The 22516-nt window shown below is 38.0% G+C and overlaps 2 protein-coding genes across 2 annotated transcripts; one reads left to right on the top strand and one right to left on the bottom strand.

Annotated features, from left to right (window-relative positions):
• Positions 1–482: 482 nt before the first annotated feature.
• Positions 483–8800, bottom strand: LOC129445323 (uncharacterized). Its single transcript, XM_055206520.2, has 3 exons — positions 8367–8800; positions 7722–7787; positions 483–5210 (listed from the first exon to the last, which is right to left on the bottom strand). The coding sequence occupies exons 1-3, from the start codon at positions 8680–8682 to the stop codon at positions 4183–4185; spliced, it is 1410 nt and encodes a 469-aa protein (XP_055062495.2). The 5' UTR covers positions 8683–8800; the 3' UTR covers positions 483–4182.
• Positions 8801–10122: 1322 nt separating this feature from the next.
• On the top strand, positions 10123–22179 carry LOC129445326 (uncharacterized). Its single transcript, XM_055206524.2, has 2 exons — positions 10123–10439; positions 17842–22179. Exons 1-2 carry the CDS (start codon positions 10250–10252, stop codon positions 19209–19211), a joined length of 1560 nt encoding a protein of 519 aa, XP_055062499.2. The 5' UTR covers positions 10123–10249; the 3' UTR covers positions 19212–22179.
• Positions 22180–22516: the final 337 nt, after the last annotated feature.

Here is a 22516-nt window from a genome sequence, read left to right on the forward strand (position 1 = left end):
TCAGATTTTGCCTGTTTTGTGACATAGGTAGCAAGGCCAATTACAATAATAGATTTTTAGACCTAGATTTTTGCCACATTTGCGCAGCCCTATTATATTTGAATATTATTCAAATAATATTATTCAAACACTACTAAAAGGGAACAAATGTTTTCTGCTCTATTTCTATGTAGGATTATGTATACAGCATTGCCAAATAACAGAAGATAGGTCTACTTTAAAAAAGAACAAATATTTACATTTACATTTAGAAATTTAGCAAATGCTTTTGTCCAAAGCGACTTACAAATGAGGTAAACAATAGAAGAACTTAGAGCAACACAAGAACAGCAATACATAAGTGCACTAGAAATAGTCAGATCAAGTTTAACACTATATACCGTACTTTCCGGACTATAAGCCGCACCGGAGTATAAGCCGCATCATTTAAAAATGTGTCATTAAGAAGAACAAAAACATTATAACTCACAGTATATACTATACGTCGCGTTTACTTTGAAAATTATTTCACAAAATCCAAGCCGAAGAACAGACATTTAATCTGGAAAGGCAAGTTATTGAACTAAACAATAGCAGACAGAACAGATGGCTGAACGTTAAAGTAATATTATCAGTTATTTAAACGATAAACCATAGCATACAGAACATACCTGGAAGGTTGAATAGGCTAAATCAGTGGTTCCCAAACTTTTTCAGCGTGTGGCCCCCCTTGTGTACAGTGCATTTTTAGCGGCCCCTCAAAAGAAAACGTATGACAAAAAAATTTTTTTTAAATGTTATATTTTAATTAAACAAAACATATAAAATTATACCCAGTAGTGCTCTTGGTTAGATGGCTTATAATTTTTTAGGTTTAATTACACAGAATTCATGATAAATTAATGTATTTTATAAAATGTCATAAAACTGGGGCCCCCCTGGCACCATCTCGCGGCCCCCAGTTTGAAAACCACTGGGCTAAATTAACCAAACAAGCCAACTAGCGTGAAGTACTCGTCATTCCACATCACTGAATCCTTAGAATTACATATACATTAGTAGCATATGGCGGACTCTCGCGGCTGTGGAAGGTAATATTGTCTCTTACCTCATAAATGTAAAAATTAATTCATACTCACTTACAAGGCACACCTGACTATAAGACGCAGCCACAGCCAAGTAATGAAAAAAAAAAACGCGGCTTATAGACTGAAAGTTAGTACATTTTAAAGGTCACGTTCTTCCTGATTCCATTTTTAAACCCTAGTTATTGTGTAATGTTGCTATAATAGCATAAATAATACCTGTAAAATGATAAAGCTCAAAGTTCACTGCCAGGTGTAAGGTGGTGCCAAACCCTGACAAAAGATATTTGTAAGACCAGCACCAAATGGCTGAATCCACAGGGAACCGTTTTAAAGGCTAGGAGCAGAGCTTTAAATTTGATGCGAGCTGCTATAGGAAGCCAGTGTAGCTTCACAAAGACAGGAGTGACGTGCACCATCTTGCTGCTGCATTCTGAATCATCTGTAGGGGTTTGGATGTACAGCCATTAATGCATTGCAATAGACTTTCAAAATGTTGCTTTACTTAAGAAAACATTATATTCATCTGAAACTTACTTTTTCCTATAAACTGGATGAACTTGGCATCAAATCATTTTTTGTTACTCTTGCAATAGACGATAATGACAATTCATTGTTACATAGATATGAACTACAATTTGTAGATAATTTTCCTTTAAGAGGCTGTTCGTTTCAAGTCACGCTCAAGTTTAGGCATTAAAATTTAAACGCGCAGCAATCGCACTCAAATACAGACACTTCTGAAACAAAATTTGTGTTCACAGGTGAGCGCTTTGAAAAGCAGAAGAAAGCAGCAGGTCCTGGGGTTCATTGCGTTTTAGATGGTAATGGACCCTACTATAATGCAAGAATTCTTCTAATAAGTGGTCGGGACTCTGGACACAATCAATTTGGGCATAAATGGGTGAGTGGGGCTGGATAATATTGCGAGTGCCGACAGCCTCGGTACAGCAAACTTCAACCCGGTGGCATGACATCACTGGACCTTCATGAAAAAAAACAGACCGGCCCACCTGGAATTTTCCCCTTTCCACCCAATGGCGAATCCGGGCCTGGCGATCAGTGTTTGCATTTTATTACCTCATTTGCATTTTAAAGAGCACACCCAACATGCCATTTTTACCCTTATAATAAATTGTGTGTGAGGTATTTTGAGCTTAAACTTCACTCTGGGGACACCAAAACCTTATTTTACATTTTAAAACAATCTCATAATATGACTCCTTTAATATGTAGTTTTGAAGGGGAGATTTTCTTAAGAAGTCTTTGGTGTCCCCAGAAGTCTGTTGCTCAAGCAGTTGCCAGAGAAACAGCAAAGATAAAAGCTCATGTTAGATTTAAAAGTTCTGCAGACATGTAAGATATAATTGACGACGGACTGTTAAATTATTTGAAAATAATGCACCCCCAAGGTGGTAATGCAGCACGACGTGAAACAGGTGTGCATTATTTTCAAATAATTCAAAAGGAGTCAATTATTCTTCTTATACCAAGGTTACCACAGACATTTTTTAATAAAGCATTTAGCAGGCCTGTGGTATAAGAGAGGAGATAAAACAGTTTTTGAACAAATATGTACTAAAGGCAGTGATGCTATTGCCTGTGAGAAACTTGACAAACCTCTAAATCCCACATAAATGCAGTTTTCTGCATGGCCGGTTTATTGATTACGTATTTTACTGTATGTAATATATAATAATAATAATAATGTTACATTTATATAGCGTTTTTCTGCAGCACTCAAAGTGCTTTACATATTAAACGGTGATTCTTTTCAACCACCACCAATGTGCAGCATCCATCTGGATGATGCAACGGCGGCCATATAGCACCAGAATACACACCACACTTCAGATTATTACTGGAGAGGAGACAGCGGTATATAGCTAATTAGTATATAAGGGGCAGGTTTGGCCAGGATGCCAGGACACACCCCTTCTTCTTTTTTTTTTTGAAAGATTTGAATTTAGATCATTTTATTAATCCAGACTCCCAAAGAGTTAGAGTCACACACAAGAGTCACACGCTGTTTGTAATACGGATTAAATACATTTTTTTGATAATCGTGTAATTTAGCTAAATTGGTCAATCTACTTTAAATCAGGTTTGTCAGAGCAAATAATTAAAGGCGGTCAGATATGCCAATACTTAAAGATAAGGTGGTTTTTCACACCAAATAAGTAAACTGAAAAGGCAGATGATACACCAAAATGAACCCTATTGATTAAGAGGTTCGTCAGACCATAACATTTGCCAAATGGCAGACAATAGGCTAACTTTATCCTGGTCGTAGATTTGCGGTAACAAAGGATAAATCAAATTTACTTCTCAATAAATCAGAGTAATGCTGAATAAATCCAAAATAAGATCATCATAATACAAAAGTTAATTCATGATCCAGTTGAAATTAAAATCATGAAAATCATCTGGCTACAGAATTCCAAAGTGAAATAAAGAGATACGTGATGTACATCAGAAAGAACGCACAGCACAACGGGGGTTCGATTTAAAATATAGAAAATCCCTCTGAACCTTCTGGAAACTTTCCTTAAATATCCAAAGAGAACAAAGCATTGTAATAATGATATGAATTTGGTATTAATTGGGTCTTGTGGACACAGGGTCTTCACCTCATGGGTGACTGGTTTATATGTCTAAGGTGGGAGGTGTCTCTTAACATTGAGTGAAGTTTGCCGTTACACTTTTTAATTGAATTCTGTTGTTATGGGAGTGAGACCATTGTACCGAGACATTTCAAATGATATCAAACATGACTCAGATTCAGTCTCTTGAATGTAACATTTCATACACAGTTCACGGTCAGCTGTTTCAGGTCAGCTTTCAGATGCTCTAAGCTGAGAGGATGAGGAGGGGGTGAAGAAGGAGAACAAACGCAAGTAATCTTGGTGAGGTGACTCTTTTGTCTCCACACAATGGGGTTGTTGTCTTGGAGATAGATGTAAACCCTTTGAGAAAGATTTCAGATGTTGAGTCAATGAGAAAATTCTGTCACCGCAGGATCCCTGGTGTCGGTCTTACACCACTTTTCAGTATGTTTCTTCTGATGAGTCTGAAAACTTCCTAATAAAGTAAATTTCTCTTCACAGACCGAGCAGTGTTAAGGTTTCCCTCTAGTGTGAACTCTCTGATGAACTTTTAATTGGCCTGACTGAGCAAACACTTTCTCACACTGAGAGCATTTGTAAGGCTTTTCACCTGTATGAGTTCTCTGGTGTGTCACTAAACTGTAATGTTGACTGAAACTCTTCCCACAAACATCACAGTAATGAGGTTTCTCTCCAGTGTGAACTCTCTGATGGGCTTTCAGGGAACCGAAATGAGTAAACGTCTTCTCACAATGAGAGCATTTGTAAGGTTTTTCACCTGTATGAATTCTGTGGTGTGACACTAAACTGTGCGGTCGACTGAAACTCTTCCCACAAACACTACAGTGATGAGGTTTCTCTCCAGAATGAACTATCTCGTGGATTTTTAAGTGACCTGACTGAGCAAATGTCTTCTCACACTGAGAGCATTTGTAAGGTTTTTCACCTGTATGAGTTTTCTGGTGTCTCAGTAAATAATCACGTTGATTAAAACTCTTCCCACAAACACCACAGTGATGAGGTTTCTCTCCATTATGAACTCTCTCATGGGCCATTAAGGTACTTGAATTAGCAAACATTTTCTCACACTGAGAGCATTTGTAAGGGTTCTCTTCAGTGTGAATTCTCTCATGGATGATCAGATAAGATTTCTTACAGAAACCTTTATAACAGTGAGGACACTTGTATGGTTTTACTCCTGTGTGAATTCTCTGATGAGCATCAAGATTTTGTTTGGTGCTAAAATATTTGCCACATTCAGTGCATTGGAAAGGCTTTTCACCACTGTGTGTCCTCATGTGAACTTTTAGCTGAGACAAGAAGTCAAAATCTCTTCCACACTGGTGACAGTGAAACTGATTCCTCTCTCTATGCTCTTCTGAATGACGTCTCTGTTCTTGTAAGGTAGTAAAGCTGATCTTACATCTCCTGCAGGTGAAGAGTTTCTGTTCTGTGTGTTTTCTCTCATGTCTCTTTAAATGTCTTTCTTTTGATGTTGACGATGTTATTTCTCCCTCAGAACGTGAATCACTCTTCTCATCTGAATGGAACACAATAATAAAAACATCTTACATCAGGAGGGTAAATTCAGTTTCTGTACCAGTTTCTATATTAAAAGCCTCCGCAGAAGACACTATAGGGCTGGGTTGCATAAGCTAGATGTACACCTGGTCGTAAGACTTGTCTAGACATAGAATGTCTGAGACTAAATCTTATCTCTAGTTAGAAGTAGACATAGGGGCAGCTACAGACAGGGAATTAATCAAGGACTAGGCCGTAGTTATTTAAGGACATTTAAGTAGTTTTGACATACCTCAGAAAAAATTTTTAAAGATAGGTCAGCTCAAACATGCATTATAGTCTGGGACTAGGATAAGCCTTTTCTGGGAAACAGTCCCATAAACTCTAAAGTCTTGACTCGTTTCTATTGAAAACATGTCTAACAGACAGGTTCCACGACATGAGTTTAACTTATTGAAAGGTTTCATTTATTTATCTTTTATTTCAGAACTGTTAGAATTAAACAGCAAATTATTACAGTTTATGCAATTACATTACGTCATTCCTCTCTTTGTCAGGTTACACTGGCTTTCTATTGTCGCTCTCATAAAATGTTAAGCTCTGCTCCTGGCCTTCAAAATGAGAATGTTTCTTGGAAGTTCCCAAAAACACATAATGTGTCCAGTTATTTATATTTTAAGAACGTTTCTTGGTTGTCTGAAGGTTAGAGAAATGTTACATTCTATAGTTGTCAGACGTTATGACAATGTCATTTTATAATGTTCTCTTGTTGTTTAAAAAAGAGTTTTCTATATTTAAGAATAATAACTTATGTAAATGACAGAGAAATGATAAAAGTCTGTTTCTGAAAATATTGTAGAAAAGACAATTGACTTCTTATTAGGCTAAGATGTTGATGTTTTGTTTCATTTAAAGTCACTATTATGTTGAACAGTGTTTGTTTTAGTTTGACTCTTGACCCTTGACTTTAAAGACTTTTTTATTGGCTGCATTAACTATGCGTGTTAAAATCACGTTTGTTATGGAAAAAAGAAGCAGATAATTTAGTATGATGGTCATGGTTAGTATCTGATGGTAATGTTCATAATGAGAGTTATTAAAGGCGGAGTGCACAATGTTTGAAAACGCTTTGGAAAAGAGAGTCGGGTCAACTACCAAAACACACTTGTAGCCAATCAGCAGTAAGGGGCGTGTCTCCTAACCGACATCCTAGCCGGGGTCACATTGTATCCTTCCATGTTTCTGAACCTGAAGAGAGTTGTAAGCATTAAGAGGTTTTCACGGAGGACACAGGACCTGTACGGTTCTGGGTCTATATTTTAAATGGAGTAGTGTGTGTGTGTGTGTGTGTGTGTGTGTGTGTGTGTGTGTGTGTGTGTGTGTGTGTGTGTGTGTGTGTGTGTGTGTGTGTGTGTGTGTGTGTTTACAGTCATTACAGAAATTAAGATTTTTACCAAAATAATCGGGATTATGATTTTTCCCATAATCGAGCAGCCCTAGCCCAAGCTAGCTTTCGACAGCTCGATAGGGACAACAAGGGCATCAGCATTAATGGCCAGTGGCTCACCATCTGCGTTTCGCCGATGACATAGTCCTCATTGGCTAATCAGTAGCAGACGTGCAGCTGCAACTCGACTAGCTTGACCTGGCTGGTGCAGCGGTCAACCTGAAGATGAATTTGGCCAAGACAAAGTGGATGCGCAACCCCCAGGTTGCCAACAACAACATCTACATCGTCCAAAAAGAGATTGAGCAGACTGACAGCTACGTCTACCTCGGACAGGAGCTAACTGCTGAGCACAAGAACAGTCGTGAGCTGTCAAGTCAACAGGGAGCCGCCTGGGTCAGCTAAGTGTCAGAGGTGGTGGTCACTAACACAGCCGATGCCCCGCTACGCACACCTGTTCAATAGCACCGTCCTACCGGCCATGCTCTACGGGGCCGAGAGCTGGTCACTGACTACTGTCGATAAGCAGAAGCTGGCAGTGACCGAACAGGCCCTTGAGCGGCGGATGGTCGGCGTCAAGAGGACGGATCACTTCAACGAGCAACTGAGGCAGATGAGCAAGGTCAAGGATGCCATCAACCAAGCTGAACAGGCCAAGAAGCCCCTGGCCGGATACGTGGCCAAGAGTTCAGACGGGCGATGGACACGGGCTGTGACCGAATAGCTGCCACTTGACATCAAAGGAAGGCTCGGCCCACCCGCAACCGATGACGGGACTCACTTAGACAAGACATTGGCAGAGACTGGATGGGTCTGGCCAGGGACCGAAAAGCCTGAAGAAGTTGTTGTGGCCTGCGTCAAAATACAGGCCGATTGAAAGATACGGACACAAAATAATAAATGTCACATCACTGACTCAATAATATTTATCATAATCAAAACATGGTGCTTGGTAAAAGACATTGCAAAAAAATCTACAGGGTATGTTAATTTTAAAACATTTTCTTCACTTCTGAATCAAAAATGGAATATTCCAAGGCAGTAAACATTACTTCAGTGAAAAGACAACACAAAGAAACATACCTGAAGGATTAAAATCATCATTGTGATCTTCCTCTACTGTGGGTTCAGTTTTTATTTCTGAAATATCTAATCGAAAAAGTGAAAATGTTACATAAACCTATCACATTTATCATCTATAGATGGCAAACAGTGTCAGCTTTGTTCATGTCAAAGACAGTTTGGTGAGAATATTGGATTTATGAAATAAAATGTGAAATTAATATACAATAAATCAAAGTATTGTGTTGTGTCACACATTACTAGTAGTTTGTCACACGTACAGTAGACCATTTTTTTCTGTGTGGGTAATGATTGCCTTTTTTCAGCATACCACCACAAGAATATTTCAGATCTCTGGAAAATACTGAGTGCACTTATGTACTGCTGTTCTTGTGTAAGTCACTTTGTATAAAAGCATCTGCTAAATGGCTAAATGTAAATGGATCTTATACATTTTAAAATGTTTTTTAACAATTGTTAATCTGGTAATAATAGGTGTTATTAAAACGTGGTGCTTGGTAAAATGTACTGCAAGAAAAAATCTGAAGTTACAGGGTTTGTTAATTTTAGGACATTTTCTTCTCTTCTAAATCACAAGTAAAACAAATGGAAAATTCTAAGTCAGTGAACATTACTTCAGTGAAAAGACAACACAAAGAAACATACCTGAAAGAATAAAATCATCACCACAACACTCATTTTCATCTTCTTCCTCTTCTGTGGGTTCAGTTTTCACTTCTGTTGGTTGAGTTTTTATTTCTGTAGGTTCAGTTTTTATTTCTGTAGGTTCAGTTTTTATCTCTATCATGAGGTTCCTGAAGTCGATGAGTTTGACTGAACACATGTTGAGTTTGGTCTGCAGGATCTGCTGCTGTTCTCCAGCATTACAGACATAATCCAGAGACTCTGTGGAGGTTTGATCAGTAGATTCATCATCCTGTAAGCCCTGATCAGTTCCTGATTTACAGCACATCACATCCATCTCATCATCAACACTAAAATACACAGAGACAAGACTCTGTTTACACTCAATAAAACACTCAAGAGAGAAAAACACTGAGGATACACAAACACATCACACGCGAGCGCTTTCTTTCTTTCTTTAGTGTGTTTATCTGTGGAATAAAGAGCTGCAGAGCGCCACCTGCTGTGCTGGAGAGAGAAGACGCTGCTCCGTCTGTCTCTGAAATGAATCGCATTTTAATGACATAAACTAGCCTGTTTAAAACCAGACCATCAGTAGTAACTAAATTTAAATTTGCCGGAAGTTGTCTGAGTTTTCCCAGGCTTGACATAAACTTGAAATCTCAAAGATTTGCACACGCATCAGAAGTTGTAAAAAAGTTCCCTGCTGAAAAAACTATAAAACCATTACAGAAAATTCTAATGGTTTCCATTAAAATACTAATAGGAACCATTACAACCACTACACTGTAGTGTGTTTTGGGGCCATATTCTATTCGAATCAATAAAATTCCCAATAAACCCAATAGAATTTCTGTGATGGTGTCTACCCTGCTGATGAAACAGCATACCAGCAAGACCAGCATATGTTCTGTTTTAGTGCTGGTTTGCTAGTGAACACCAGCTAAACCAGCACCAGCATTAGCACCAGCTAAACCAGCACCAAACCAGCATTTGCACCAGCTAAACCAGCACCAAACCAGCATTTGCACCAGCATCCCATGCTGGTCATACCAGCAAGACCAGCATATGTTGTGTTTTGGTGCTGGTATGTTGGTGACCATCAGCTAAACCAGCATCAAACCAGCATAGACCAGCATAATTCTCATGCTAGCCCATGCTGGTTTGATGCTGTTTTTTCAGCAGGGTATTGTTTTTTTAGCAGGGCTGTTATTGGTTTCAGAATTAAACGGGCAAAAACGGCACATGAAGCATAGCCAGACAGTTGTATCCGCTGCTGTGAGGAAATTCAACATTAATTCACACTTCACAGACTTTGAAACACATTTTTATCACTTTCTTTTTCCAAATTATACGTGACCAGTACATGTTAATGACCTGCTACATACATGTACCAGTCATGTCATTGTAGTCTTATTTGTCGAGAAAAAGTCAAAATAAATAAAATTATTGGAATGAAGTCACTATAACGAGAATAAAGTCGTAAAGTTTCAGGAATACAGGTATATTTTGAGAATATTTTTACATTTACATGTTTGGAGTGATAAACAAGCAGATCTGCAAATATATCAAATTACATATACCTGTCTTATTGATAAAACAGGAAAAATACAAAAAGCAAAGTTTCAGTTTAGGCATATTCCAGGCAGATGAGTCCAGACTTAAATTTTCGTAAGGGGTTTATAAAATGCGATTCATTTTAGAGACAAACGACAAGCAGCGTCTGCTCTCTCCAGTACAGCAGGAGGCGCTCTGCAGCTCTTTAGTCCGCCAATAAACCCACTAAAGAAAGAAAGAAAGAGCTCGCGTGTGACGTGTTTGTGTATCCTCAGTGTTTATCTCTCTTGAGTGTTTTATTGAGGCTTTACAGGGTCTTGTCTAGTGTGAATTTTAGTGATGATGAGATGGAGTCTCTGGGTTCTGTCTGTAACGCTGGAGAACAGCAGCAGATCCTGCAGACCAAACTCAACATGTGTTCAGTCAAACTCATCGACTTCAGGAACCTCATGAGGAAGATCAAAACTGAACCTACAGAAATAAAAACTGAACCTACAGAAGAGGAAGAACACAATGGTGATGATTTTATTTCTTCAGGTATGACTTTCACTAGAGTAATGTTAACTGCCTTGGAATTTTCCATTTGTTTTTACCTGTGATTTAAAAGTGAAGAAAATGTCCTGAAATTAACTTAACCTGTGGATTTTTTGCAGTGAATAATAAGTGGGCAAAGCATTAAACCTCTTAACTTTAATATAACTATTGTTTATTTATTGTTTACTCCTTTCCCACCTGCGGTTTTTTTTAAGTTACCAGCCAGCGCCAGCATTTTTTTATGTTTTTCACAAAAGTTGTAATGCCTTCCAGAAAATGATCTTCTTGAAATATATAAACATACAATATATCAAATGAAAGAACAGACCATCTGCTTTCAAACAAAAAACTCTTCATCCTACCTTTATTCTTCAAAAATACCAAATTTTGAGCAAAAAGTGTTTTTGTGAAAGACTTCTGATAGAAATTCTATTCAGAGTGATGATTACAACATATGCTTTGTTTGAACCATAGACTGTAAAAAAAAAAATATGGACGTAATGTCTGTGACATCATCCATTGGTTTGTGAAGAGCATTTTTTAAGCTTAAGGTTGTGCACAACAAAACTTTTAAACCCGAGCGCTTTTTAGCTGTGATACTTGAGCAGTGAGCCGTTTGGTTGTTGTGATACTTGTCCCGCCCCTCCTCCACTGTAATTGGACGGCCGTGTGAGAACTGACATTGACGAGCAGAGCTTTTCACCCAAAGTTGAAGCTCAGGGCAGAGTGCGGAAAAACCAGCGATAGCCGGCTTATTAGAAAAACGCTGAGTTTCCATTGGAATCGATTGAAAACATGCGCCGGCCATGGGCGTAAAAGGTTTGGTCTGCATGCCCCCTTAAAGTAGGCATTGCCTGCCGATGCCATCTTGGCGGTGTGTCACCACGCATCCCTCGCAGATAACTGAAAATTGGTAAAGAGGTGGGACATTGGTGAAGCTGAAAATTAAAAAAAATACTTCATTTTAAAAGGAAGGTCAACAAAGACAAAAAATGCCAGGAAAGAAAAAGCAGTTGAAGAAGTAAAGGCAGGCGCAAGTTTAAGGGCAATGGCAAAAATATTGTATTTCCCACCCCACGCTGCAGGCAGGGGCGTCAGACTGGGGGTAAAACCAGTACTTATTACCAGGGCCCCAAAGGAAGAGAGGGCCCTTGAAAACTCTGGAATATATTATGAGGGTTGGGCATAGGGGCCCATCAGGACTGTCTATGCATAGGGCCCGAGATCTTGTGCAACGCCCCTGGCTGCAGGACTACAAAAAAATATTCCCACAACCCTCATCCCAATTTGGCCCTGACACCAGGAGAGAATTTTTTTTTTTTTGGATGGCAGAACATGGCTTCCAAGTAACCAGATCCCTGGTTAAAAGTACTGGTTCCTGGGATAATAAAAAAGTGGCAGAACTGCCACCACAACGGTCAATATGGATAAAGGGCCAAGTGACGTGTGGTGGTCCCGATTCAAGGCCCAGCATCCGGAGTTGACCTCACGGACTGCAGATTCCCTGGACAGAGATGGCCTCCGGTGTTGCACCATGGACTCTATCAAGGGATTCTATAACTCTATGAGTTATACACAAAGCATGGTTTACGAGACAAGCCACATCTTATTTATAATTATCATGAAACAGGATTTGGGGACAAACCTCGGTCCAGGGAGAAGGTCCTTTGCCAGCTGGGAAAAAGCATGTGTACCAGCAGCAGTAGACAACCAGAGAGCACATCATAGTGCACTGCTGTGTGAATGAATGCACCCATCATTATTTACACCGGAGCAAGTTGCTTCGAGGAACAGCCGAAGGCATCCGGAAAACTTCAAGCCAGCGCGCGCACGTGTGCAACTTAAATGGGACATGTAATGTGTTGTACATATGTTTTACGTTTGAAACAAAAAATAGCTTGTGATTAAACATAATTTGGCGCACCCCTGGTTGACGACCCATGCTTTAGTGTGTAAGCGCCGACTGACTCTAATTACGACTGTTCTCTGATCAACTCGGGTTTTACACGCAATCTTAATCAGACCCAGGACCCAAATTAATTAAACTGGGCCAAACAGGACCTGAAGGACCATTTAAAATATAGACCCGGAATCATATGGCTCCCATGTCCTAGACCTCTTAAAGGGACATTCCACTTTTTTTGGAAAATCTGCTTATTTTCCAGCTCCCCTAGAGTTAAACATTTGATTTTTACCATTTTGAAGCTGATCGCCGGGTGTGGTGGTACCACTTTTAGCATAGCTTAGCATAATCCATTGAATCTGATTAGACCATTAGAATCGCACTAAAAAATAACCAGAGTTTGGATGTTTTTCTTATTTAAACTTGACTCTTCTGTAGTTATATTGGGTCTCATTCATGAAACACGAGCAGAACGAATTTTTGTGTAAATCGTTCGTAAAGTCCTTTTGGCGTACATTTTCGGATTCATGAAAATGTGCGTATTTTCCAAATATTAGTTGGTACGAAAGAAATCTACACCTGCTCCCACCCACGCGTAAATGGTGCGTTTAACATCCGAACGTTTTGCTCATAAATAAGGCTGTATTTTAATTCACCATAATCATGTACATATTACACAGCATTTTGTAAAAAATATTATACAATAATTATATAAGTTTTTTCTTAAGCTCCAGTAATAACATCTGCAAACAGAACTCTTTAATCAAATAAATTATTGATTTCAATAGGGCTGGGCAAACAAAATTGTTAAGGAAATTGTTTCCTATAAAATGGCCAAAATCAGGCATAACACATTTACGATGGCTAATATATAGATTTGGCAGAGCGATGCGCAAAAGGCGTATTTTCAGAGACCGCACAGACTTACTTGCCGAGAATGAAGACTGGTTAATGAGTTATTTCAGGCTACTCAGACCAGTTCTTTTGTGAAAAGTTAAATCTGCTCAAATGTAAACTGCTTGTGTATTTTCTCTAAAATTATATTTTTTTATTTTTGAATAAGATTTTTTTGAAGTTAACTAATTCGTTTTTTGCAAGTTTCATGTCGAACCATTTTCTTTTCACTTGTGGGACTGTTTGATTAACAGATGAAATTTCATTAACAGCATCTGTAATGTGCTGCTAAGCTTTCTTTTTTTAGGACCTGAGACGCCACTATGTATGCTTCAAAATAAAATTAGATTTTTTTAAATTAACTTCTGATAATAAAACTTCAATTTCTGCATCTGATAAATTTTTCTTTTTCATTTGCTTTTAAGAAGACATGTTGATATCCTTCGTTTGGTGTCATAATATAATGCCCATATATAGTTTTCAGTCGGATTTAATGGGCAGGATTTATGGTAATTGAGAATAAGCGTGCACGCGCGTCCCATGTCCGATTGATAGGAATTCATTAACACATACACACATTTAACTAACAAATCTGACGTTTATGAAGTATTTGTGAATCAGGAGGAGAGTTTTCGGGAAGGTCTGTTTACGTGCAAATCACTCACATATTTACTCATATATTTACGAATGTTTCATGAATGAGACCCAATGTGTACTAAAACCGACGAAAAATTAAAAGTGGAGTGTCCCTTTAATGCGTACAACTCTGCTCAGAAATATGAAAGGATACAATGTGACACAGAGCTCACTTCACACCCGCCCAAGTCAATGTGTTGGAAACACTGGTGCACTAGTATCAGTCTCATCAAGCCTAACACGGTATACAATGTGTTTTTAAACGGCACCTATTTTGTTGCTAAAAACAATGCTATTTTTTGTATTTAGTATAATATGATGTGTTTGCGTGGTTTATGGTTTAAAAAACACAATATTTTCCACATTCCACATGTGGAACAAATCCAGAAAGAGTTTGTGACACTGATTTTTTCCCCCATTTTTGGGATGACACCACAAGACATTGATTGTTGGCAGAGTGCAGGGTTTAGGAGGTACACAAGTCTGTAAAAGCAAGTGAAGGTAAGGGGGTCCCAGCTAACAGAGTAGTTCTAAGAGCGTTCCTTGAAAGTTCCCAAAAACGTTATGCCAACATAAAAAGTATCTAGTATTTTTAATGTTTTAAGAACGCTTCTTGCTTGTCTGAACATTAGAGGAATGTTGCATTCTACCATTTTCAAAAGTCACATTTTAATGTTCACGTAATTTTTAGAACAACTCTAAATTAAACTTTTTGCTTTTATTATTTTAAAACTGTTAGTAAACATTATTTCGGAATGTTCGGTACAAATATTGCTGTAGAAAACACAATTCAGTTATTAGGTTTAGTTGTTGATGATTTGTTTCATTATTTTAAAGTCACCATTATGGTGATCAGCGTTTGTTTTAGTTGACTTTTGACCTTTGACGTGAACTTTGTGTGTATAAAACAAATGTTTTATGGTAATGTTAAGTTAATAGTGCAATTCTGTGGTGACTGGTAAATAATGGTAAAAGTCATCATCTAATTAATTGATTTACTCATTCATCAAAAGTTTATTTTCTGTTAATAATGTATTTGAGATTCAGCACTCTCACAGCAGTTGTTCATTAGGGATTTTTAGAATCTTATTGACGAAAATTACCCGCCGTGTATTTTGGACAAGCAAACATCAAGAATTGGAGCATATATCTAAAAAATGGTGAAAAAGAAAATAGTAAAACGTTCATCCATGTCGCAGAGTCCTAGATGAGATTTGAAATTTGTTGATGCAGCATATATTTATTTTAATTGTCACTATTGTTAAGATTTATACCCTTGATTCTTGATGTTTGTGACTAAATAACACAGTTGCTAATTTTTTATGTGCATAGTGTTTCAAAATCCCTAAGAATGACAAATTGTACTGTACTGAAGTATCACATTATTAATGGAAAAAACTTTTGATGAGTAAGCAATAAATTAATAACTCAAATCACTAGATGTTGACCATTACCATCATAAACTAACCACTGTAACCATGTACTAAAGCTAATGCTCCAAAGCGAAACTCATCTCTTCTTCGCTGCTCTAAATGCAAACACCCAGAAATTGCCACAAGAAACATTAGGTGTTTCTCAATGTCAAGGAAGGATCCTCGGAAGCCAGACTTTCGAGGATGCTATGTCACCGACATCCGTCGAAGGACTGTTCCAATGACGACGATTGGAATTTCAACCAAGGACTGAGTCCTTCGTTCGAAAAATATCCCATATACAGGAAATGATGCATATGTGTATCCTTTGCGCTCTCAAATCACCCACAATCCTATACTGACAGCGTCGAAAGCACACCTTTTTACTGACGTAATGACGTGCACTTGCTAACCTGTTCCATTTACGTTTTCTCCAGATACTAAAGAGGAGCCTTGCCTAGCCTCTTGTTAGATCAGGTCTTCACACCACAAACAAAATAAAAAACGATCCAGCCCCGGACGCCAGATCACGTCAGAAAATATAAGTTTACTTGTTTAAAGCAACACTATGTAGTTTTTTTACCTTTAAATAATGTCTCAAATTATTTCAGTGATAGAACTTTTAACTGGACAAATTGTACTGTTGCTGCAACCTGAGCAGCCTCCTAGCTGCTACAAGCACACTCTGAAAGTGGCGGTGGAGGGTAGAGCACACAGCCCCGCCCCTCCCCCTGCCTGATACCAGGCACTGTTGCGCTTTTCAACCACATGGGGGAGCTGTAAGTCATTTTTACATGGAAACTACATAGTGTTGCTTTAACAGGCTTCTGTCAGTTAAGAGGTTGATCAATTGTTGCTAGAGGACGGCACAAGCAGGACATGAGATGTTGATAAGATGTTGATGTTTTGTTTCATTTTAAGTCACCATTATTGTAATTAGTGTTTGTTTTAGTTGGACTCTTGACCCTTGACTTTTTGCTTGCTAGTTTTTTCCTGGTTGTGTTAAAGGAATAGTCTACTCATTTTCAATATTAAAATATGTTATTACCTTAACTAAGAATTGTTGATACATCCCTCTATCATCTATGTGCATGCACGTAAGCGCTGAAGCGCGCTGCTACACTTCGATAGCATTTAGCTTAGCCCCATTCATTCAATGGTACCATTTAGAGATAAAGTTAGAAGTGACCAAACACATCAACGTTTTTCCTATTTAAGACGAGTAGTTATACGAGCAAGTTTGGTGGTACAAAATAAAACGTAGCGCTTTTCTAAGCGGATTTAAAAGAGGAACTATATTTTATGGCGGAACAGCACTTTTGGGAGTACTTCGACTCGGCGCAGTAACACCCTCCCTCTCCCATTATGAGAGAGAGAAGGGGAGCGGACTTTTCAGGCGAGTCGAAGTACTCCCAAAAGTGCTTTTACGCCATAAAATATAGTTCCTCTTTTAAATCCGCTTAGAAAAGCGCTACGTTTTATTTTGTACCACCAAACTTGCTCGTATAACTACTCGTCTAAAATAGGAAAAACGTTGATGCGCTTGGCCACCTCCAACTCTATCTCCGATTGGTACCATTGAATGAATGGGGCCAAGCTAAATGCTATCGAAGTGTCGCAGCGCGCTCCAGCGCTCACGTGCACGCACACAGACGACAGAGGGATGCACCAACAATTCTAAGTTAAGGTAATAACATATTTTAATATTGAAATTGAGTAGACTATTCCTTTAACTTTGTGTTACTGCACCACAAACTCTTAAATAGGAAAAACGTTGATGTGTTTGGTCACTTCTAACTTTATCTCTGAGTGGTACCATTGAATGAATGAGGCCAAGCCAAATGCCATCGAAGTGTCGCAGCGCGCTCCAGCGCCCACGTGCACGCACACAGACGACAGAGGGATGTATCAACAATTCTAAGTTAAGGTAATAACATATTTTAATATTGAAATTGAGTAGACTATTCCTTTAACTTTGTGTTACTGCACCACAAACTTTTGATTAGTAAATTAATTAGGTGATGATCTTTACCATTATGTACAAGGCACCACAGAATTACACTATTAACTTTTAAAAAGTCAAGAGTCCAACTAAAACAAACACTAATCACAATTAGGGTGACTTTAAATTAAGCAAAACATCAACATCTAAACCTAGTAAGTGAATTGAGTTTTCTACAGCAATATATTTACTGAACATTCAGAAATAATGTTTTATAAAATAATAAAATGCAATGTTTCTCTATCATTTACATAACAATTAAACAAGTCAATATAATAAACAGCTGTTGTTTTAAACATTGTGAGAACATTAAAACAGGACATTGTCATAACGTTTAAAAATGGTAAAATGTAACATTCCTCTAACGTTGAGACAACACAAAAACGTTCTTAGAACGTCAAGAAAACTGGACACTTTATATGTTGGAAGAACATTTTTGGGAACGTTGGGAACTTTCAGGGAACGTTCTTAGAACTTTTTTCTGTTAGCTGGGTTTCAATGTAGAAACTGAATTTACCCTCCTGATGTAAGATGTTTTTATTATTGTGTTCCTTTCAGATGAGAAGAGTGATTCATGTTCTGAGGGAGAAATAAAATCATCAACATCAAAAGAAAGACATTTAGAGAGACATGAGAGAAAGCACACAGAACAGAAACTCTTCACCTGCAGGAGATCTGAGATCAGCTTTAAAACCTTACAAGAGAAGAAACTTCATTCAGAAGAGCACAGTGAGAAGAAGAAGAAGCTGTTTCACTGTGAGCAGTGTGGGAAGGGTTTTGTCCTCTTATATCAGCTGAAAGTTCACATGAGGACACACACTGGTGAAAAGCCTTTCCAATGCACTGAATGTGGCAAATATTTTACCACCAAACAAAATCTTGATGTTCATCAGAGAATTCACACAGGAGAAAAACCCTATCAATGTTCACACTGTGATAAACGTTTCTGTCAGAAATCTCAGCTGATAAGCCACGAGAGAGTTCATGCAGAAGAGAAACCTCATCAATGCTCTTGCTGTGGAAAAAGATTTTTTGATTCATCTCAATTAAAAATTCATCTGAGAATTCACACTGGAGAGAACCCTTACCAATGCTCTCATTGTGAGAAGACGTTTACTAAGTCAAGTAACTTAAAAGCCCATGAGAGACTTCATACTGGAGAGAAACCTTATCACTGTGGTGTTTGTGGAAAGAGTTTTAATCAAAGTAGCAGTTTAGTGTCACACCAGAGAACTCATACACATGAAAAACCTTACAAATGCTCTCAGTGTGAGAAGACGTTTAATCATTTAGGTTCCTTAAAAACCCATGAGAGAGTTCATACTGGAGAAAAACCTTTCGTCTGCTCTCACTGTGGAAAGAGATTTACTGATCCATCTCATGTTAGAGTCCATCTGAGAGTTCACACTGGAGAGAAACCTTATCTCTGTAATCTCTGTGGGAAGAGTTTTAATCAAAGTAGCAGTTTAGTGAAACACCAGAGAACTCATACAGGTGAAAAACCTCATCAGTGTAGTGTCTGTGGGAAGAGTTTCAGTCAACATGAACATTTAGTAAATCACCAGAGAATTCATACAGGTGAAAAACCTTTCAAATGCTCTCAGTGTGAGAAGACGTTTGCTCAGTCAAGTCAATTAAAAATCCATCAGAGAGATCACACTGGAGAGAACCCTTATCACTGTGATGTTTGTGGGAAGAGTTTTAATCAACATGGCAGTTTAGTGTCACACCAGAGAACTCATTCAGGTGAAAAACCTTACAAATGCTCTCAGTGTGAGAAGACGTTTGCCCACTCAAGTACCTTAAAAACCCATGAGAGACTTCATAGTGGAGAGAAGCCTTACAAATGCTCTCAGTGTGGGAAGACGTGTACTCAAGCAGGCCAATTAAAAGTCCATCAGAGAGTTCATACTAGAGAGAAACCTTAACACTGCTTGATCTGTTGAAATAGATTTGCTTTATTAGGAAGTTTTCAAACTCATGAGAAGAAACCTACTGAAGAGTTGTGTTAGAACGACGCCGAATGGCTGAATCCAGAGGGAACTATATTCTAAAAGAAAACATTTAATTCTGGTGAAAATCAACCTCTAAAATCTTTCTTAAGAGTTCACATCTACCTCCAAGACAACCACCCCATTGTGTGGATAGAAGAGTCACCTCACCAAGATTACTTTGCATCTGTTCTCTTTCTTCACCCCCTACTCATCCTCTCAGCTTAGAGCATCTGAAAGCTGACCTGTAAACAGCTGACCATGAACTGTGTATGAAATGTTACATTCAAGGCATTCAAGAGTCATGTTTGATATCATTTGAATTGTCTCGGTGTGATTGGTACAATGGTCTCACTCCCATAACAACAGAATTCAATTAAAATGTGTAAATTAGGCAAACTTCACTCAATGTTAAGAGACACCTCCCACCTGAGACATGTAAACCAATCACCTAGTATCTCTTTATTTCACTTGTGAATTCTGTAGCCAGATGAACCCACACTTATACTGTATATCATCCTTTTGCCAGGTTCGCGATGTTTTTATATTATTACAACTGCTTATTGATTTATGCTTTAAATTGGATCTGAATTGGCTTTTGAATTATGATGATCTTACCTTGCTTATAAATTGTTATTTTGGATTTATTCTGCATTACTTTGAAAAGTAAATTTGATGTATAATTTGTTTCCGCAAATCTGCAACCAGGATTAAGTTGGCCTATCGTCTGCTTTTGGTTCATTTTTATGGTCTGAGGAACCACTTCATCTTAATCAGTAGGGTTAAGTTTGCCGCATTGTCACTTTTTTCAGTTCATTTATATGGTCTGACAAACCACTTAATTTTAACTAGTATTGGTGTATCAACTGCCTTTAATTATTTGGTCTGACGAACCTCATAGTTGTAGGGGTGGGCGATATGACCAAAATCTTCTATCACGTTAGGAATCATTTTATATCATGATAACGATATGTAATACAGTAAAGTTTTATGTTTTAATAAGGTTTTTCTATTATTAAAATCTTTAATAGCATATAAATGTTCATAATTCTCACAAAAACCTTATACAAGCATACAAAGAAGATTCATAACCATGAGTAACAGACAGGAGCAAAATTAGGTAATTTCCCTTTTAAGACCAAAGTTTGGATGTTACACATGCGTTTTCTCTTTTAGCTGTTCACTTTCTCTTAAGCCCTAAATGGTCGTGTTTATGAGGATACTTGCGTCACACACGCACAGAAGCGTGACATGGGCACTTAACCTCGATAGAGACGATAAATATCTACCAGTTGGCAAATTTTTAGCAGTTAATCTACCGGTTTATCGACCACCCCTAACTAGTTGCATGGGCCAACCCATAATACTCCTCCCTCTTTAACCGGGTTAGATAAACTAGCTGAGAGTGAGGTGATGGGGTGGAGGAGGGATGCTGCAAAACTGTCATGGGACAAAGGTGACAGATGGCTATTTACAGACACCGTTTCATGCTGATTGGTTGGATTACATGACCATGCTCCAACCGAACTTAGTTAAATAAACTTTATGTGGTGATAAAAATCACGGAGGGGATTAGAGAGGGATCTCATTGCATAGTGTAATGAGCTGCTGAATTCCAATAGTAAAATTTAGCAGTTTTTAATCTTAATTGACAAACAAAGCAGTTTGACAGCATAGTATCCAGATGAATAAGAACTGTTTGATTTCTTTTCTATATTAGGAAGTAAAACCTCATAAATAAATGTTCTTGTTTTTCATTGACCTACAATATCTCTTCTTGTTGAGGACTAGAACATCTTTGAGCCAACATTCAGTACGAGTAAAATACTTAAAGGTATAGCAGAAGATTTTCTTTTTCCGGGTGGATCATCAAGACTATTGAACTCCCAGTTGTCAATCATTCTGGTGATATGTTGACGTACGTGCTAGTCCCTAGGTTTGCTTTCTGCAAATGCACACTTTCAGGTGTATATGTGTGGTGGTCTACGGTTTCAACCATTCATTGAATCTTGTGTTTTCACCGTGTTTTTTCAAATGTCTGGGGGTCGCAAGAGAAAAAGTGTCTACAAATTGTATGACGAGAAAGGCCTCTGAAGAAAGAAACAAGTTCAGTGTTTTGGGGAGAATATTTCACATGCTGGTGTGCGCTAAAACCACAGGTTGGGCTTCCCACGCAAAGTTTCTACTCGACAGGTAAATTTTGTCATGCTATTTGGAGATATCCATTTAAAATCACTGCTAGTAAAAGTTGATGTAAGATATGATTAGCGATGCTATCCCCAGCACAAGTCATGTACCGCACAGACATGGTAAACATGCCGACAACAACTTGTAAACAAACAGAGCGAATAAAAGAACTAGGCTCGTGCATGCTCTCTCTCGTGTACATGTTTAATAGGCGTTCCCTCTCTACAGCAGGTAGAGTGTTGCGCATGTGCATTTTTTTTTAAGTGGAGGGCGTTTTTTTTTATTCAGTAAAACCTTCCGCTATAACTTTAGGTACTTTTAATTTGGGTTACTTTAGAACTTTTACTCAAGTCGTATTTAAATTGGTGACTTCTAACTTGTGGAGTAATTTTTACAGTAAGGTATCTTTACTTTTACTAAAGTATGGCTTTCATGTACTCTTTACACTTCTGCAGCAGTTACACGAGTATGTATGGTAATAAAATGTGGTGATTTTCTAAGCGGATAAAAAAATGATAATTACATTGTATGGCAGAAGATTGCTTACTTTGCAGCATCTCAACCTCGGGCACAATAACCATGAAGTGAATTTAACTAGGGAAAAACTACCAAAGAAAATATCAAGAGTCAAACTAAAACAAACACAAATCACCATAATTGTGGCTTTGAATGAAACAACACATCAACATCCAAACTTAATAAGTGAATTGTGTTTTCTACAGCAAAAGTGATGTCATGTGTGTGTTTATGCTACAAGTCTGAACATAAACTTATTGTATTGAGCTTACATGGAGTTTGTGGGTAGCCAACCATATATATAAAAGCCATAGTACAGAGAGAGGCAAGCTGATCTTGCAGGATCTTCTTAGGACCTCAGTTGGTTCTGAGATGGTTCACCAGGATGGACTCGACTTTTATTTGTCTGGATAATAAGTCTATATTTTGAAAATTAAACTAGCTGCTTTAGTATTTTATTCTTAAAGAACCCAAAAAGAAAACCACAACAGTGCCCAGGTTAGGAAAAGAGGAAAGATAAGGAGAAACATACAAAGGAT

This window comes from Misgurnus anguillicaudatus, chromosome 3, assembly GCF_027580225.2.
Source record: "Misgurnus anguillicaudatus chromosome 3, ASM2758022v2, whole genome shotgun sequence".
Taxonomy (NCBI): domain Eukaryota; kingdom Metazoa; phylum Chordata; class Actinopteri; order Cypriniformes; family Cobitidae; genus Misgurnus; species Misgurnus anguillicaudatus.

Coding starts and splice junctions, on each gene's coding strand:
- LOC129445323 (XM_055206520.2), bottom strand. CDS start 8,682: ATGGATGTGATGTGCTGTAAATCAGGAACTGATCAGGGCTTACAGGAT. Junction 7,788..8,366: donor TGATGATTTTATTCTTTCAG/GTATGTTTCTTT, acceptor TTTTTCGATTAG/ATATTTCAGAAATAAAAACT. Junction 5,211..7,721: donor TGATGATTTTAATCCTTCAG/GTATGTTTCTTT, acceptor TGTTCCATTCAG/ATGAGAAGAGTGATTCACGT.
- LOC129445326 (XM_055206524.2), top strand. CDS start 10,250: ATGGAGTCTCTGGGTTCTGTCTGTAACGCTGGAGAACAGCAGCAGATC. Junction 10,440..17,841: donor TGATGATTTTATTTCTTCAG/GTATGACTTTCA, acceptor TGTTCCTTTCAG/ATGAGAAGAGTGATTCATGT.